Below are 19,585 nucleotides of genomic sequence, written 5' to 3' on the forward strand. Positions count from 1 at the left end.
TATAAATTATATTTTTTTTGTTAATTCTGTTAAATAAAAATTCTGATAAAGAGATATTTCACATTTTCTAAATTACAAAAAATAATTTATACTTTAAGCAAATCTCATAAAGTATATTTATAATTTACCCAAAATACATTAATGATAATATGAAAATTAAATAACATACTAACTATTTCATCTAAAGAGCAATGATAGAGACCACTAAAAGTGGTGCTCTAAAGCAATCACTAATGATGTGACATCTATTTTTTAAAAAAAAAAGAAAAAAAAAGGCACAATGACATTGTAACAGTAGGTGGGACCACTATCACATCATTTGTAGTGGCACTAATTAGTACTCCTATCCATTTTCCTTTATCTAGAACCTTCCTTTTAAATTGGGCAAATTACAAATATCCCCTCGAGATTTAATGAAAATACAGATTTCTCCTTGCGGTTTGAGAAATTACATCCCACCCCCTGAGGTTTATATTTTCATAACAAATTACCCCTGAGATTTTTATTTTCATACAGATTTCCCTCTAATTTGTTATACAAATTTGACCTTCAAGGGGCAATTTATAATTTCTCAAATCTTAAGAAAATCTGTATTTTCACCAAATCTCGAGGGGTATTTGTAATTTGCCCTTTTAAATTTCATAACTATTTCAGGATTTTTTTTTTGGAACCAAAACTATTGCAGATTGAAGCCTTCTCTCTCTCTCTCTCTCTCTCTCTCTCTATGAGCAAACGAAGTGGTTGCTGGGAAACCCTAGCCGCATACAGAGAATAAAGAGTAGGAGAACCAAAGCAATTGCTGCGGAAACCCCAAGCATTTTCAGGTAATTCCACTTTCTCTCTCCTCTTTCCCCAGCCATCCCACCGTAACCCTACAGTATTTGTGAACAATAAAAGCAATAATATGTTATTGTTCTTCCATTTCGCGATCTCAAGAAAAAAAGAGAGGGGTTTCGTGATCTTCACAAAATCATCAAAAAAAGTAATCTTTTCCGGTTAATAGTTTTGCCTATCTCATAAGCATACATATATAGTGTCAATGTCCGTATATGTATGAAGTACCTGTTCTTTTTCTAGGGCAGAGGGGCTGTTGTTGGCAGCCATTGAAATCCGAAGGAACTGAAAGATCAATCAGAAAAAATATTCAGAAACAAGAAGTCACTCACCAATCAGAAAAAATATTCCGAAATTATTGTATATTTTCAATTCTATACTTCGGAATTATTTATAAATATTTGATATTTAAATTTTGATTTTTTAAAATTAAATTGGTTCTGTAGTGCTGAATGTTTTACAATTTCTCAGTACTTGATATCAGAGTAGTTTATGGAAGCAATGGATAGAGTGTAACAATGGAGTGTAGCAAGTAATGGAAAACAATAGAGGTAGTGAGAAACAATGTAGGAACTAAGTTTTAATTTTAATTTTTTTTAAAGATGTGTATATAGAAAATCTAGATTGAATTTGTAGTCATTATGGTCATTTTGCTTCATGATAAAGTTGTCATAACTTTTATCTTCATTAATTTTGTACACAGACAAAAAAAAAAGTGTGGAATAGAATCTCCCATAATAAACAGAGACTAGATCACATTCTTCATCACTTTGTTTTCATCATTTTAATGGGTTGAGACTCGAAAGGGCTGAGAGACATGCCCCCTCAGTCTTCAGGTAATGTTTCTACTTCATTGTCATTGCTAGACATGTTAACACTTCTTAGGGGTTTACATTCTTTTCTTCAGTTCATCTTTGTCTAGATTCAAGTTCACTATTTGAATTATTTTTTTTGCCGTGCATTATTTTTATTAGAGCATATATATATATATGTTTTTTTTTATATATATATATATATATATATTAATGAACAAGAACTTTTGGAGTGCAACTATTTTATTTTCTAATAGGTTTCAATGCCTGGAATCAAGAGTATATAGTTTCTTATATATTTTTTTTCTTTTCATTTGTAATAAAATAGGTTGTTTACTTGGAAGTTTTGATGGCATGTGTGGAGTCGGAAAAAAATAAAATAAGGTATTCTTTGCTTCTCATTATCCTGTGTGTATTTTCCTTATTTAATTAGATTGTTTTTTACATTATTTTTATTTAATGTTTTGTTTGATTCAATCAATAGTTTCTCTACTCTTATAATAATGTTGCATTTTACTTAGTAATTTGATGAAACATTTTTATTTGAGAAAAATAAAAAATCTGGTTAACATATTGTGTAGCTCATGTATTAATTTGGTTGGTATTTTCTTATTTTTCCTTTTGTGGTTTTGGTGGTTAACCAACCATTGGTTCTTGTACATTTTGGTTTGAAAACCTTTACCAGAAATCATCAGTAGAGTAATTACAATCCAGTGGGGATTTTTTTAAAAAAGCAATAGACGTGCAATGGTTTGTCACTCCATTATATCTACCGTAGCTGCAGAGACCTACCGCGGCCTTTTCATCTTGCATGACAACCCAACATGCCATTTTTTGGGTTGCGCCGAACTATTATAGTTGTGGGTATTTAGCCATTTGATATACTATTTATTTTCTTTGTTTTATTTCTTTATTTATTTTTGTTTTGTTTTATTTTATTTTTCTTTTCTTTTCTTTTTATACTGAACATTTAAAAAAAAAAAAAAAAAACGGCTTGCACCCAAAGATCCCACAAGATATTGCCGATTGGACAAACTTTTGAGAGCATTACTCTTGATATCGTGGTATGGTACACCGTACACGGGTGCTCGTCTCTTTGATCGAATTGGCATCAGGGCGTTGGGATTAACTTTCCTCTCTCTAGTGGGGATAAATGGAATGGTACCTTGCTTTGGTGCCAAAATATTACGGCATTTCATTCTCTTCCAAACTATTCCTTATGAAGGGCAAGTAGGGGAGGCGGACCGATTTTGTTTTGACTTTTGTCCCCAATGCAAGGATTAGAAACTTTTAGAGGCTCTCTATAGTTGGAATAGTTGAGATTTTGCCATTTGGGTTTTTGAGACAGTTTTTGATCGCCTTGATGTGCATGAGTATAAAAACCATGTTGGTGTAACTTCAAAACCTAGCTCTAAAAGCACTTATCAAAACTTCACTTTGTATTAATGTACAATAACCTTGCAAATATACATATGCATACACGCACACATCTTAATACCTTCTAAACAATGGTTTTCTCTTCTATTCACATTTATGTCTTCGCATTACAACTTCCAAAGAAGTCCTTGAATCTATCAAGGCATAGGACATTCAAACCACAATTGCTTGATTTGTTGTTGTTTGTGAAATTTTGGGTTTTCTGTCGAAACTCGTTTGTCGATTTGGCCCTAACTAGATTTTTGCTAACAGATTAATAGTAATTGAAGACTTAAAATTTTAGATAATTTTTAATAAAATTTGACTATAACTATTTTTAAAATTTCCATCACATATATAATTTTAGTATGTGAATATATAAATTTGAAGAGTTAACTCATATAATTTTAAAATTATCATACTAACTAATAATATAATATGAGATTTTATTATTATTATTATTATTATTATTATTATTATTATTATTTTAACTTTTAGACTTACGATCATCCCCAACACTCCTTTAATCCATCATTGATGCACCCATTTAAGAAAAAGATATCTGTAAATAGAAATTTCTAATTAGATGGTGTTGGTGGACCTAAGTGGGTCAACATATGACTCACCTCGATAATATGAAACGTTTATTTTTTAAAATTTTGAGAAATAATTATTTATATAAGAATTTAAATTAATTGAATAACTATAACCACATATGATTCTGTTAGTTTATTTTCAAAATAATGGATGGTCAATTTTTACAATCATTCAAGTCGTTACACTTTTTTAAAAACAAAATGTAATCCAATTAGTAACTATAATTGTCTAACCAATTTAAATTAGGATAATTACCGACTAATCCCATTAAATAGACTTAAATGCCATTAAGTTCTATTCATTTTTTATTCAGTGATAAATTTATCAGTCTCTCTTATTTTTATGAATAAATTTACAGTGATAAATCTATTCGTCAAGACTTTTGAATAAATAAATCTAATTAATAGAACAGACTCGTAAGTGACCCATTTAAATTCTTACATAAATAATTTACTTAGAGAAGAGATAAATTATTGAAATCATCGAGATAGATCTCGCCATTAGTCTACCACGGTCAACAACAATCTCTCACTCTTATAAATATAAATTCCCTTATAAATATAAATTTCATAAGAGTTTGGTCAAAACATCAATATAATTATTATGTCTAAACATTGTGGGAAAATGTGAATAATTAGATAATTCAGAAGAGAATGGACAATAATTGTGTAATGTAACATAAGTATATACATATATACATATATATATATATGTATATATTTCAATACAAAATATTGAAAATAATGTTATTATTTCATTACCTCAACTGGCCGTGTAATTTTTATGAAATAAATACTAGAAATTTTAAAAAATAAAATATAAATAATAAATGGTGGTGATTTGGAGTCGCTGTCACAAAGTGGACCGTCCCGTAACCAAACACTCTTGCTATACCCATAACCAAATAGGCATGATTGGTGCACCTTTATTATACCCATGACTAGAGTTTCAAACGAATCGAGCCGAGCCGAACTTTGTTGAGCTCGAGCTCGGCTCGATAAATTTTTTTAATATTATTTATATTATTTAAATAAAAAAATATTATTTATATTATTTAATATATAAATAATATATTTATTACATAATTTAAATAAAGATAAACGAGCCGAGCTTGGCTCGTTTACTAAACGAGCCTAATATTCGAGCTCGAGCTCGGCTCATTTACTAAACGAACCAAGCCAAGCCGAGCCGAGCTTGTTCATGAATAATTCGATTCATTTGCAGCCCTACCCATGACTGGTGCACCTTTACTATACCCATAACCAAGCAGGCATGATTGGTATGTTGGACAATCTTCATTGTGTTACGAATAAATTATGTTTGTGTACATAACAACAAACAGAAGAAATAAAGAAAATGAGAGAGATTGTTTGATTTCAAAAATCAAACTAGAATATAAAATAAATAAATAGAAACAGATTTTTATTTTGTTACAAAAACAAAATCAAAATCTGAACCAGGAAAAATAATAAAACAGAAAGTAAATAAATTAATAACCTTATGTATTTATTGAACAAAATTCTGATCAAGTCCAGTATTTAACACTGTGTCCTTAAGACAAATTTGTCCTCTGCACGGTATTTTCAGATTGTGGACATCTATCTCCTAGTATAAAATGATCAACTGCGAATAATAGCAGCACTACATATTATTCGCACAATGAACACACTTAGTGTTTACACTCTTTCTCACAGGAAAAATCATGTAGCAAAATGCAGAGAGAGCAGGCAGAATTTGGGATGGAAATTGGAGTGAAAATCCAAATGAGGGACTGCCTTTATTTAAGAAAATTTGTGGCTGTTTGATTTGAATTAAACAGGTGCAAAACCTGTTTAAACAAGTATTATACTTGTTCGGTTTGAATGAACAGGTAAGGAACATGTTGGGTTTAAATTTCAAATAGATATGAATCTGTTTGGTTTAAATTCACACAGATATACATCTATTCAGGTGGGGAAAAATCGGAGCCAATTTTGAAATTAATTTTCAAAATTCAAATTCCAAAAAATAGTTAGTATTGGGCTGGACAAGCCCAACCTAACACCACGCACCTGCGCCCAAGCTAAGCCTAGCCCGGACGGACAGACGACACATGTTTATTTTTTGGTCCAATGGGTTTAGCTCAATTTGCTCATAACCTCTCCCTTCTACAAATTTGGGGTGCCCCTTGAGGTCCTCCCTAAGTTACAATCTCATGTCTTATAAATCCACTCAAAACTTGTCCACAAAATCAATGTGGGACAAGCTTTAAACCAAACCTTTAGGAAATTTCACCAAAAATACCATTTCCATAGAGCTCTCTTTGGCTTCAATTTTCCATTCACCCGATAATAGTTTTGAGTAACCAAATATACCACGTGAATCACAATGCGGCATAAAACGCGTTACCATTTAGACCCACCAAATTTGATCCATGGGTTCCACCTAAAAATTAGACCAAAATTAAGGAAAAATCATATTTTCCAAAACCATTTCTAACATGGTGCACATTTACTAAACCAATCACCGGTACCCATAGCCAAACAGGCATGATTGGCAGTGGCGGAGTCAAAAAATTAAATTAGGGGGGGTACTTATTAATTACAATATCAAAAATTTTTACAAAAATATTTCACACAAGTTTTTACAATTGATTTTGAAAAATATCAAAAAAATAATGTTATTTATAACTAGTGTATCATAGACAATATAATAAAATATGGATATAAGTCTTAAAATAAACTATATAATGATAAATTATTATTATTATACAAAATTTGATTAAAAATTCATTGTAATGGTAATATCACGTCATCATTAGTATGTGATATCACTAATTAATAGTAAATAAACACATAGAGAGTGAACCTCACATGTCAAATGTAATTAACAATACAATAAATTTCATATATTTATAATGAGATTACTTATACTTGATGTCAATAATAATGACATTATCGTTACATTTAAATTTTTTTATAAATTTTTCATATATAATATGGTTTATAGTAGTTTCTTCATTTTCAATCAAAACAACTATTATTATTTTCATAATTTTTGAAATGTCATGGACATTTCACTCTAATCATATTTTTGTAATTTTTTTTATTTAAAATATATTTTTTTATATTTACAAAAAAAAAAAATTCCCAAAAATCCAGGGGCATGTCCTTGTCCTTCTGGGGTTCAGCCACTGACGGGGATTGTGTTCAATCCTTGGACAGCCACTGATGGTGATTGTGTTGAATTTACTATTCCTTTACTATTCCCGTAACCAAACAGGCACCATAACGGATGCTGGTATTGATGGTATTAAAACCGGTCACCAACGGCCTATGAATACATCTATAGTAAATCATCCAACCAGAGATTCTTCAAAGCCTCCTCTGGCTCTCTCTCTCTAGATTTCTTCAAGTTTCTCTCTCTGAGTCCCAATCTTTGCTTAAAAATGGTGACACAGGACGAATTCATACCTCTCGGCGAGCTTTCTCCTATTGGGAGCTCTGTCACTGATCTCAGCAACACTAGCTCGATTTCCACGTCATTTGATTGTAGTAATGTCAAAACTGAGGTTGCGAGTTCTCAATCTGATTTTGCAAACCTCGAGTTGTATTCAAATACTTTTGTTTAGGTATTTATTTGTTTGAGATTAATGTTCTTTCTCTCTATTTTTTGTTTTAATAGGAAAAGAGAATCCAGCGTCGTGCTTTCTCAACACAATATACAAGGCCATTGGATCCTCTTGCCATTGCATTTTCGACTAAAGGAGAGGTGGGTTTTTTGTGCTTTTTGTTTTTTGAACAATGAAATTAGCTGGTTTTTTTCTTGCTTTTTGTTTTTTGTTTTTTGAACAATGAAATTAGCTGTTTCAGTTTCATGATGTTCGTATGAAATTTTTTAGGCTATGTTCTGTGAAGCCATAGCAGGAGGAACAACTTTTGGGTCACTAAAGCTAATTGCAAACTTCGGAATGCAAAGGAATTTGAATTTTTGTGGTCCGGCAACTTTGTGCACTGTGCTTAATGCTCTTCGTGTTGATCCAGAACGACCTTGGAAAGGTATATATAGATATATCTACTATTTCGTTAAATCCAATATCCAATGATTTGTTGATGAATGTGTAAGAATGGTATTAAATTTTAGTCTATTTTTTAAGTGAGACCCAAGTATCGAAGTTGGCGGGTATTGGTGGTAACACATTTTATGCCGCGTTGCAATTCACGTAGTATATTTAGTTGTTCAAAACCATTATCGAGTGAGATGGAGATTTATAATCTGGCTTTGGGCCGTGGAAGAAGGTGGACTGGATAGGGCCGAGCACGTTTGGGCCGAGCTAATTTGGGCCTGTTCTGAGTGGGTTTCACTCGGTCGTGGCTCAAGCCCCTTGTTTAGGCCGAGCTAACTAGGGCTTCCTTGGAGTTGATCTTGCTCGGTCGAGGCCCAGCCCGAGGTCCAGGTCCCATGTTTGGACCGAACTTACTTGGCCGAGATGACCGCCTGCCAACCCGGGTTCCATGGGACGCACGCGTAGCTCGGCGGGGAATGTCTTCTGTTTACCGGCCGACCTGCCTTGAACTCGACTTTGCCGGAATGCTACCGAGCTCGGCCGTTATGGAGCTCGGCAAGTGGAGCACTCAGGCACGTTACGCAGCACGGTCGTGGAAGGCCGAGGTAATGCCGTCGGGCTGCCGAGTTCCCGCTAATGTTGTTTGACGGTTTGGTTAGGTGGTGTTGCTGGATTTGTACTAACAGATGAGAGAGCAGCTCCACGTGTCGAGAGACTAATGGGTGCAGAGTTGAGCGCAGAAAGTATATAAGCATGGCTGCGCCTCCCATGTTGGAGGGAGAACATCATTTGGTGAGATAAACCAAAAACACTCAACTCTCTCCTCTCTCTCTCTATCCCTGAGTGTGTGCTAACTTGACCGTCGGAGGGGTTTTCCGGCTACACACTGCCGGGTAGCTCACTGCCGTTGTGCTCGCAGGTCGATCAGACAAACAAAGAGCTTGGACGAAAGGAGTACAGGCTCCGCGGAATATTTACTCCCCGTACAATTGGCGCTATCTGTGGGAAAACGACAAACAAAACCTTGTCCTCCAAGCTTTTCCGGTCATCTTTTATGGCGAACCACGACGACATTTCGTTGTTTGCCATCGACGGCATCACGCCAGAGTCTGCTCGGTGCAGAGTTGGCCTGTCCGCCAGTCCGACGATGGCTGATTTGGAGACCACCGCACAAGGACTTTCTGGGATGCGCGAGACAAGCGCGCAAGGAGTTTTGGGCGCTCTGTCATTCCAAAAGAGCGTCACCCACGGCGAGATTCACACACTCAACACTTGGAAGACAAGTTGAGAGACCATGATACCATCATCAAGAATATGGCGACGGAGATAAAGGCCATGAGACGCCAGATAAAAGGAAAGGGCGTCGCTGGAGTGGGAAACCATAGTGAGCGCACCCATTCCCGCTGTTCCAACAGTCCTAATAGACGTCGCACCCCTTCACTCTTTGTCACGAGAAGCCTCAAAACTGGAGACTACGTTGCGCCGGCGATGATATCTCGCACGTAGGATAACAGTTACCACCCTCACACCCGACGACGACGTCGAGATATTCTTGCTTCGACCGTTCGAAAGACTTGAAGGATATGTTGGAAGAGCGCGCTCGCCGGCAGGAGGCACAGAGGGTGCCTGCACTGTAACGGCTGGTTCCTAGAGGGTGAACCAATGAAAAAGTCGCCATGCCACAACCACGCTTGGCGGCACACGCGCCATTAGACAGAGAGTTAGCAAGGCTGAGCACCACCACTTTTTCTGTAGAGATCGAGAACACACGGCTCCCCCCCGGGTTCCATCAACCAAAGTTCACACTCTATGACGGAAAGACTGATCCTTATATGCACGTAAGTCACTTTCGGCAGGTTATGGCTGGGCACAGGGGAAACGATGCGCTCATGTGCCTTGTTTTTCCATTGAGATTGGGCGAGTTGGGCCTAAAATGGTTTGAAAGGCTGCCGGAGGAGAGCATTGAGGGGTGGCAACAGTTGGCAGAGGCATTTGTCACCAAATTTAAGACACCAAAACGCCCAAGGAAATTGACCATCTCTTGAGAGTAAAGATGGAGCCGCGCAACTCTTTGAAAGTGTATAACACTAAGTATTAGGAGACTTTCAACGAGATCCTTGATTGCCCGACCAACCTTGCAATCACTCAATATAAGCGCGGTCTTCCAGTTGGACATCGACTGAGAGACTCGCTCACACTGAATCAATCGTCGACCATGAAATTACTCATGCAACACATTAATGAGCACATTCAAGTCGAAGACGATGCAGCTGCAGCTACCGTGACGGCAAGTCCGGTAGTAGAGAACAAGAGAGTAGTGGGAAAGGTTTACGCAGTCGGACAAGATGATGGCCATGCAAACCACTATGGAAGGGTTATAAGGAGTTCGATTTTTGGAAGACGTTAGTAAGAAGGCTGAGGAAAAGGGGCAAAAAACTCACAGAATGTGAATGGCCGATCCATTTCCAAAACATTGAACTCAGCCAATCTAAAGTTTTGTTCTTAGTTCTATTTTTGTAACCCCTTTTTGCCATTGGCGCAATGAAACAAGTAGAATATTTTCTTGAAAATTGTTGTATATTAGCCTCGCCAAGCAGATTTAGTGCGGACCAAGAGGCAACTAATGATCATTTTGACGGAAAGATCAAAATTCCTTGTCAGGTGGATTTTGCTCGACAAGAGGTTTCTTGATGATTTTATCAACTTTAGAATTCCTTGCCGGGCGAATTTTGCTCGGCAAGAGGTTTGTTGATGATTTTATCAACTTTGGAATTCCTTGTCGAATGGATTTTTCTCGGCAAGAGGTTTGTTGATGGTTTTAATCGATTTTAGAATTCCTTGCCGAGTTAAATTTGCTCGTCAAGAAGAAAGTCGTCGAGTTGACCTTGCTCGCCGACTTTGGAGTTCTTTGCCGAGCTGATCTTGCTTGCCAAGAAGCAAGTCGCCGAGCTGACTTTGCTCGTCAACTTTGGAGTTCCTTGCCGAGCTGATTTTGCTCGCCAAGAAGCAAGTCGCGGAGTGGACCTTGCTCACCGACCTTGGAGTTTTTGTCGAGCTGATCTTGCTCGCCAAAAAGCAAGTCGCGGAGCGGACCTTGCTTGCCGACTTTGGAGTTCCTCGCCAAGGTGATTTTGCTTGCCAAGATGTAAGTTGCCGAGCTGACTTTTCTCTTTAACTTTGAAGGTCCTTGCCAAGTTGATTTTGCTCGCCAAGGAAGTTGCTGAGCTGATTTTACTCGCCAAGAAGCAAGTTGCCGAGCTGACTTTGCTTGTCAACTTTGAAGTTTCTAAATCAAGCGAAGTGAACCACCGAGCAAAGAGTCTAGCCCGGCCTTGTAATGTAATCCCAGTCACGCTAGCGCGGACGGAATTAAGGGGCAATTGAGAGGGAGATTTATAATCTGGCTTTGGGCCGTGGAAGAAGCCGAACTGGATAGGGCCGAGCACGTTTGGGCTTAGCTAATTTGGGCCTGTTCCGAGTGGGTTTTACTCGGTTGTGGCTCAGGCCCCCTGTTTAGGTCGAGCTAACTTGGGCTTCCCTGGAGTTGATCTTGCTCGGTTGAGGCCCAGGCCCGAGGTCCAGGTCCCATGTTTGGACCGAGCTTACTTGGCCGAGATGACCGCCTGCCAACCTGGGTTCCATGGGACGCACGCGTAGCTTGGTGGGGAATGTCTTCTGTTCACCGGCCGACCTGCCTTGAACTCGACTTTGCCGGAATGCTACCGAGCTCGGCCGTTATGGAGCTCGGCGAGTGGAGCACTCAGGCACGTTATGCAACACGGTCGTGGAAGGTCGAGGTAATGCCGTCGGGCTGCCGAGTTCCCGCTAATGTTGTCTGACGGTTTGGTTAGGTGGTGTTCGCTGGATTTGTATTGACAGATGGGAGAGCAGCTCCACGTGTCGAGAGACTAATGGGTGCACAGTTGAGCACAGAAAGTATATAAGTATGGCTGCGCTCCCTATGCTGGAAGGAGAACATCATTTGGTGAGATAAACCAAAAACACTCAACTCTCTCTCCTCTCTCTCTCTATCCCTGAGTGTGTGCTAACTTGATCGTTGGAGGGGTTTTCCGGCCACACACTGCCGGGTAGCTCACCGCCGTTGTGCTCGCAGGTCGATCAGACAAACGAAGAGCTTGGACGAAAGGAGTACGGGCTCCGCAGAATATTTGCTCCCCGTACATCGAGTAAATGAGAAATTGAAGTAAAGTAAACTCGATGAAAACCCGAATTGGCAGATACTTTAGAGGAAAAAAAACATACAAAAACTACAATGATGAAAGTTATGTCATATTTACATGTTGTAGCTCAACTCATATTAAGAAAATGCAGATTAAATAAAAAAAAAAAATTGGTATATGGATCTAATATTATCCCGTTTATCCAGCTGTTAAACATAATACAAAAGCATTTTATTATGAAAAATTAGATATAATAATAAGTAAAAATTAGGCCTCAATATTGATGTTGATATTGATATTGTCCATGGTTTGAATTAATGTGAACACCGAAATTGCTTAAGAGGTTGACACACCGCGGCTATGTAGCGAAGAAACCGCTCATTTTAAAGGAAAAATAAAATCATAGGGAGTACCTTCTAATTTGAAACAAAAAAAGATATATTACATAACCATTTCATGACATCAATTGATAAAAGCATTGGTTAACAAAAAAAAAAAAATTGATGAAATTGCTTACCAAATCAATTGACAGAACCAAGATATGAAAGAAAGCATACTCACAAAAACACAAAAGCATGAGAGAGAGTACCCAAATGGAACTTAATTTAACGGTAGTAAAATTGGGAATAAAGGAGAAACTTACTGGAAGGTGCAGTTGGAATAGAGAAAACTCAGAGCTCTCAACCTTGGTCCTTGATGGACTTTGGGGGCCTACATCTCCAAAAATGAAATTAAAATCATCAGAGAGAGAGAGTGGAAGTTTTAAATTTTTAATCTTAGAGGAAAATGAAAGTTTGAAATGATCTTAATAAATTCGTGCCTATGTCATTCCAAAGAATAGAAAATATAAGTAAGCAAGCTCCATTATCCATTATCCATTATCCATTATCCAAAATCAACTCCCTAAAAATTGCCTACTAAAAATAATATCCAACTCCCACTGTTTGCATTACCCATTTGAATATACCTCTATTTTTGCTATACTTACCACCACACACTACATTTTGGAAAGGTTGTTTAGTCATTTACTTGGTCTGTTATAATAGATTCACTTACTATTTGAACAATAAAAATGTAGAATTATATAAATAACTGGTTTAACCAAAAGAAAATAAACTATTTTAATTAAGGCTTTACCTAACATGGTGTATGCATGAAGACACAAAATATAGAGGGGGAAAGAGACAAATTTTAATTGAGGCAATATTCTTGGTTGTGAGAAGTAAATGAGAAACAATTTACATTGCAAATGAGAAACAAATTACATAATATAAATGAGAAACACAATCAAACCTTTCTCGGTCATCACAGCCAAGGACTGGTAGTAATTCTCCTATTGTCCATTTCAGAACCCACTATATCTGATCCAGAAACTCAGGTCATAGAAGGCCAACATAAACTCAGTTCATGAGATGATGTTCAAGCTCAAAGGGTGACTTGACTAGAGCCCAAGTCTCTATTCCATCTCTAACAAGCTTTGCTGGCAGGGCTAGAGACATTTTCTAGTACATGTTCTATTTATGTTTTGGTAGTAATAGGCACATTATATTCCAAAAAGCTTGTAGTTACCAAATTTCAAGGTGGTCATAACACCACTTAAGGTTGAGATACTTATGAATGAAGAGCCATGATGCAGATAAATCTACTTGTTGAGTAAATTCATTTAAATAAGTCCATAAACAAAATTTGTTGTCATGTTTGATCATGTAATAACATAACATCATGCAAACACAAAGTTTCATACAAAAAGAGTTGTAGAGAATTATTACAAATTGGTCCAGTTCTTAATAATTTCCCCCAAATATAGACTTTTCCATTAAGTTTGCTTAATATTTTGGTAAAATCTGAGCGATCACATGTCATACCTTGACATCAAGGTTTTAAAAAGTGGCCGCAACCGTTACGTAACGCTGTTACGTAACGGTTTTGGAGGTTACCACCACCCTTTACGGCCGCTTTTGCAGTGTGAATGAGATTCACAGGTGTGTCGGCCGTAGCGGCTACCGTAGCGGTCGTAACGGTGCGGTAACAGCCGTAACGGCCTGTTATGCACCGTTACGTAACGGTTCCAAACTGTTTCTTTCAAAAAAACACACAAAAAAAAGCTGAAAATGGGAGAAAAGGGATGGAGAGAAGAGGGAAGATAAAGAGAGAAAATGGAGGAGCAAGAGATAGAGAGAGAAAAGGGAAGATGAAGAACATGTTATTGATTTGTTGAAACTGTAAGACCTATGCTATTCTATTCAGCTGCTATCACTAAACCATTTTGTTTGTGTGTCTATCTATGTATTGTTTGAAAATAATAATAATAATAAGTGTGGTCATTATCTATTTGGCTTGGTAAAAATATGTATATATATATTTAGACTCTTATTTATTCTCTTACTTTTGTTATTGTTTATCTTATATATAATAGTTAGTGATTGATTTTTTGTATAATATAAAGTCATTAATTATTAAAATAAAATGTAAAAAACTCAGTTTATAGTGATTTAAAAATATGAAATATATTGAATCATATTTAAAAATTTACAAAAATTGATCAATATTTATTTTTAACCCAATAAATATGATCATGGAAAAAAAATATGCATATCAGTAAGTTTTTTTCAAATTGTGCGAAAAATAAAAAAATTCACGGTTCCGGTTACCGCAACCGTTACACTACGGCCTTTACACCCCGCAACTGCAACCGCAACCGCGTCACTGCCACCGTTACGGCAACCGCAACCGCTTTTTAGAACCTTGCTTGACATTGATTGCTCAAGGAGAGACTGTAATATACTAGCATGAATATGCTGCAATAAATTTATTAATTCAGAAATAGTTTTTTTGGATGTGAACACTTTAAAAGAATGTTATGCTGTATTAAGAATTTTATGGTTTTTTTTTTTATTATAATATTAGAGATTTGAGAGTCCGTTCTGTCAGTATAAGTAGATGTGTGCAGACTTCCTTAATTGTATTTAGATATCTGATACCCTAATTGAAGATTTGAGGAAGTAAGGAGTGGTATGAAGCATTAGATCAACATTTTAATTGGCTGCTTCAATATAAGATTAGCCCATATTTTTGCAGATGGGGTGACAGTATGCGTGTTCAGTAATTAGATCAACGGCCTTAACCGATCATTCACCAAAAAGAACAAAAAGGAAAGGAGACTAATATCTTGAAAATTGAATCCCCCTTCCCCTCACCCACCCACCCACCCAACAAAAGAAATAGTAATCAGGACGAGTTTTCAATCAGTAGATTACAACGAGAAAGAAATAGTTTCCATACTTCTATTTCTCAAAACACGGGCTTTGATAATTCAAATTTTAATCTCTTTTGTAAACATTCTGTTCCTGAGTCTCATGCTGATGGGGCCATTGGATTACCCCCTAAAAAATTACACTCTCATGTTGCATATGTTAGACACCCAACGAAAACCCAAATAAAAATTTTGAGACATTTTGGAGACCCATTTTAGAAAAAAAATTTAGAGACATATGTGAGGCATTTTACAGAACATAGTGTATGCATACAAAGAGACACACAACAAAAATGCCCAAAAAGAAAAATCGACAAAAAAATAAACAAACAATGAACTAAGAAACGCTAGATATGCCAAGGAAAGGGAGGAAAAATTTGAAGAGGATACTGATCTTGATGGCGCTTTCTCTTTCTTGCTGGTTGTGTCGACCGATCTACCTTGCATTTGATCAAATAGTGCACTCGAATTTCAACAAAGTTGCCATAAGTAAAACCAAGAAGAGGGAGAGAGAGAGAGAGTGGAGGACGTCTGTGAAAGATAGGGGGAGGTGTGATTGGTATTCATGAGCAGGAATCCAAAGAGGCAGGCAATGTTATATATTTGGCCCTTAGATTTTGATATTGATCTGAATAGTTGGTTATAAATAAGACAATTTCTTATCACTTAGGATAAGATAATGTTAGGAATACCAAATTTTCTATTAAATAAATGATTAAATGTGGCTCCGTAATTTTGTAGACCCCACATTTATGTGAGGCATGTAATCATTTGTTTGGTAGAAAATTTAGTACCTATTATATTTTTCCTTAGGACAAATTCAAAAACCCTCATGCCTTATTATATAAATATAAAAATAAAATTAAAAATATATACACAATCACACTTACATAGAAACTGTGATTAAAAAAAATTATTTAATCACTTGGAAGTTGAGATTAAAAATAAATATTATCTCACTCAACTAAATTAACTATGATTGAAATATTATTTTAATTTTTTTAATTACACTTGTAATAAAAGTGAGATATTTTTAATATTTCTTGTGCGATCTTTGCATTATTGTAGTAGTGTGAATAATCAAAACTTATTGAACTTCCAAATGTAAAGTAGTCTTGCAACATCAATTACCAAAGTTTAGAGATGAGAGGGAAAGGGGGAGGGGGGTGGGGGTGGGGGTGGGGGTGGGAGGGGGAGGGCGTGTGGGTAATTAAGGATTAAGTTTTTGCGACAAGTTTAAGGACTGTCACTAATGAGTAAAAAAAAAATCTTTTGCGATGGATTAACAAAGGGTGTTGCAAAAAAAAAAAAAAAAAAAAAAAAAAACGATGGGCAACGTACCATCGTGTACAATATTACTTTTTGGCACGGTCTTGAATTTTTCGTCTCTAATAGTGATATTTAGTCGGTGTCTTTTTTGCAAAAATCAAATGTCATCGGCAAAAAAATAAGTTTGCGACAGTTTTTTAAGCTTTTTGTGATTTTTAAACTGTCACTAAAAGTTCTGTGTCTAAAGCCTCCTTTTCTAGTATTCAATCCATTGAGGCTGGATTGGTATTTCGATTAGGGGTTCGTTTAGGAAGTGTTTTTCTAGTGATTTTTTGGGTTTTGATTAAAATATGTTGTAAAAGTATAAAAGGTGTTTGAGAATAACTTTTTCAATTTTTATTAAAAAAATGTGCGAAAAGTAAAAAACGTAGAAGGGTAACTTATTGTTGATTTGTCCTAAAACAATTTTTTGATTTATGTTGCAAGTAGGGTTTTGTTGGTTTCCTCTTCTTTTGACAGATTTTTGATGAATTTGAGTGGGAGTTTTACGACTTAATTTTTTTAGTGATTTTTTATTTTTTGACTTTTTTATGCAATGAGAAATGTTAGTATATTTGCAATAATTTTTGGGTAGTATATTTGCAATGATTTTTTGGTTGTATAGATAGTTGTGAGGGGAAAAAAAAAATTGATAACAGTATCCCCTTCTATCCCCTCTTCATTTCATTGGGCCACCTTTAGGTCTAATAAAAAAGCGGTTGGGTTTAGTTTTCCTAATGTGTTTTCCTTCAATAAATTCCCTTTTCATCTGAAGAGGTTGCTAAATTTTGTTTCAATTTTCAATATAAAACTTGTTTCAATGTGTTTAAAAAAGTTCAGTTTAGTCTTAGAGTTTCTATTTGTTAAACTTGCAATTATTTAGGAAAGATTGTTATATTGATTTTTGTAATTGAATTTGTTACCATGTATATTTCAGTGTGATATTATTAAATCTAAATTACTATAGCATCACTAATGATGAGGTGGCCAATGAAATGAAAGGGGCATAAGCAGGGGATGCAGTGTGGCCACTGTTGTGAGCGTAATAGGGCTCACTTTGGGTTACACCTTAATAATCCGAACCGTTTATTTCTTAGGGTACGTCGAGTAGAACATTCTTGAAAAAAATCAAATTGATTGGATATTAATCGACTTATGTTTAGGGCAAATTTGTATCTACAAAAATAAACGCTTGGTGTATTTTTTAGTATAAAAGTGAATATAAATTTGTTCTGATTAGGAGGCTATCGATATCTGATCGACTTAATTTTTTACGAGAATATACTAATTGATGTACACTAAAAAATGAGTGATTTGGATCATTGAGATAGGACCTAAAGTGAGCCTTATTACATCTCACAGCAGTGGCTGCTATGCAAAGGGCAGAGCAACCACACTGCATCCCAGGGGCTCATTGCTCTCATATCTGATTTGCTTTCCTGTTGCCCTTTTGTTCTCTCATGCTCCAATAATTAATGCTTGTTATGTTTTTGTCTCAATGCTCATTCCTTCATTTATTATTATTTTATTTTGTTTTTTTGTTGTAGGTCCGTGGCGCTGGTTTGAGGATCCCATGATCGGGGATTCGGAGATCATGGGTTATGTCCAGAAAAAAGGAATCACATTTGGTAGTTTTGCTGAACTTGCTAGGAAACATGTCGACATTGAAGCATTCAAGGCTCAACACAATTTACAAACTGTGTGATCCAAACGACTTCAACAGAAGAGTTGTATATGATTCTGTCCTACTCTAGGAAGACGGTCAATCAGGTAATTTGCTGATTTATTTTGTTTTAGATTTGAATATTGATTTAATTATTTTTATGATATTATGACTTTTGTTATAATATAATAAATTTAATTTATTATTATTATTTTTTGAAATTTAGACGGGTGATGGTCATTTTTCACCAATGGCTGCATATCACAAGGGCGGAGACATGCTTTTGATATTGGATGTTGCCCGCTACAAGTACACTTTTCATTGGTTGCCGCGGATGACGGTTTGGGATGCCATGAACGAAATCGACAAAGAAACCGATGAAACACGAGGGTGAGAATTTACAATTTTATATACTATTTAACTCTATAATTTTGAATTTTAATTTTTCATTGTTTGATTATATCAGGTTTATGATGGTGAGGAAGAAAATCTCATGAGCCATAGCCATGCAGAGGTTGATGAAAAGTTTAGAAGTAGATACTAGATATATATATATATATATATACTAGCGGTTGGCACACGCGATGCGTGTACAATTCAAATAAGTAAAAATAAAATAAAATATTTATTATATATTGTATGCTACTCAAGGGGTAAGAAACTTCTTCACTTGACATAAGTTCCAAGGTTCAAGTCCCTTTCTTTCATCTATCTTTTTTTTTTTTTAAATAAAAAAGTGGACACATGGTAGCATAAAAAGCCAAGGCTTTAAGACACCATAAAGGGTGTTCACTTTATATATAGTATAGATATATATTGTTTGTAAAGTATGTGTTCATATTTTGGAGAGATATATGTTTATTGGATGTTTATGTTTATTAGATTCGGGTGATTCAGTACTCCTAAAGTATGAATACGTGGTGCTCTATAAGGTTTTGATTGGTAGAGAGACATAAGGCCTCATAATTTATGTTGAGAATAAAGAACAACATGAGATTAAATAATTGGTGTTTTACTTGGAGTATGACCACATGTATTCCGGGGGTATTGAATAATCTCCCATTAGATTAATTATTCTCGATTGCTTGTTTGGCCTAAAGTATGAATACATGGTGCTCTATAAGGTTTTGATTGGTAGAGAGACATAAGGGCTCATAATTTATGTTGAGGATAAAGAACAACGTGAGATTAAATAATTGGTGATTTACTTAGAGTATGACCACATGTATTCCGGAAGTATTGAATAATCTCCCATTAGATTCACTATTCTCGATTGCTTGTTTGCATTTTCTTCTTCGTTTGGGTTGGGTGTGTGCATATATTTGGCTAGTCTTTTTATGTTTATTTAAAAAATTTTTTTACTGTTATATTTGTCTTATTTGTTTCAAAACACATATATACCGTTCTTTGTAGTTGAGGGACACATCATATATATTATCTACACATCTATATATATATATATACATATTAGTGGTA

At 35.6% G+C, this 19,585-nt stretch overlaps 2 protein-coding genes across 7 annotated transcripts; both read left to right on the top strand.

Moving 5' to 3' along the window:
- Positions 1–666: 666 nt before the first annotated feature.
- LOC114300367 (glutathione gamma-glutamylcysteinyltransferase 3-like) lies at positions 667–18,868 on the top strand. 6 transcript variants are annotated; one of them, XM_082911084.1, is made up of 8 exons: positions 667–824; positions 1,538–1,670; positions 1,975–2,030; positions 7,323–7,409; positions 7,540–7,696; positions 17,994–18,216; positions 18,336–18,499; positions 18,576–18,868. In XM_082911084.1, the coding sequence occupies exons 6-8, from the start codon at positions 18,181–18,183 to the stop codon at positions 18,604–18,606; spliced, it is 231 nt and encodes a 76-aa protein (XP_082767210.1). In that variant the 5' UTR covers positions 667–824; positions 1,538–1,670; positions 1,975–2,030; positions 7,323–7,409; positions 7,540–7,696; positions 17,994–18,180; the 3' UTR covers positions 18,607–18,868. The 6 variants fall into 6 exon arrangements, with proteins under 6 accessions (XP_082767210.1, XP_082767214.1, XP_082767211.1 ...); XM_082911088.1 differs by lacking the exon at positions 7,540–7,696; XM_082911085.1 differs by lacking the exon at positions 1,538–1,670.
- LOC145814316 (glutathione gamma-glutamylcysteinyltransferase 2-like) lies at positions 7,087–18,151 on the top strand. The gene is made up of 4 exons (XM_082910987.1): positions 7,087–7,209; positions 7,323–7,409; positions 7,540–7,696; positions 17,994–18,151. Exons 1-4 carry the CDS (start codon positions 7,087–7,089, stop codon positions 18,149–18,151), a joined length of 525 nt encoding a protein of 174 aa, XP_082767113.1.
- Positions 18,869–19,585: the final 717 nt, after the last annotated feature.

The sequence above is a fragment of the Camellia sinensis genome, unplaced genomic scaffold, assembly GCF_055761805.1.
Source record: "Camellia sinensis isolate YWXY unplaced genomic scaffold, ASM5576180v1 Unanchor1, whole genome shotgun sequence".
NCBI lineage: Eukaryota > Viridiplantae > Streptophyta > Magnoliopsida > Ericales > Theaceae > Camellia > Camellia sinensis.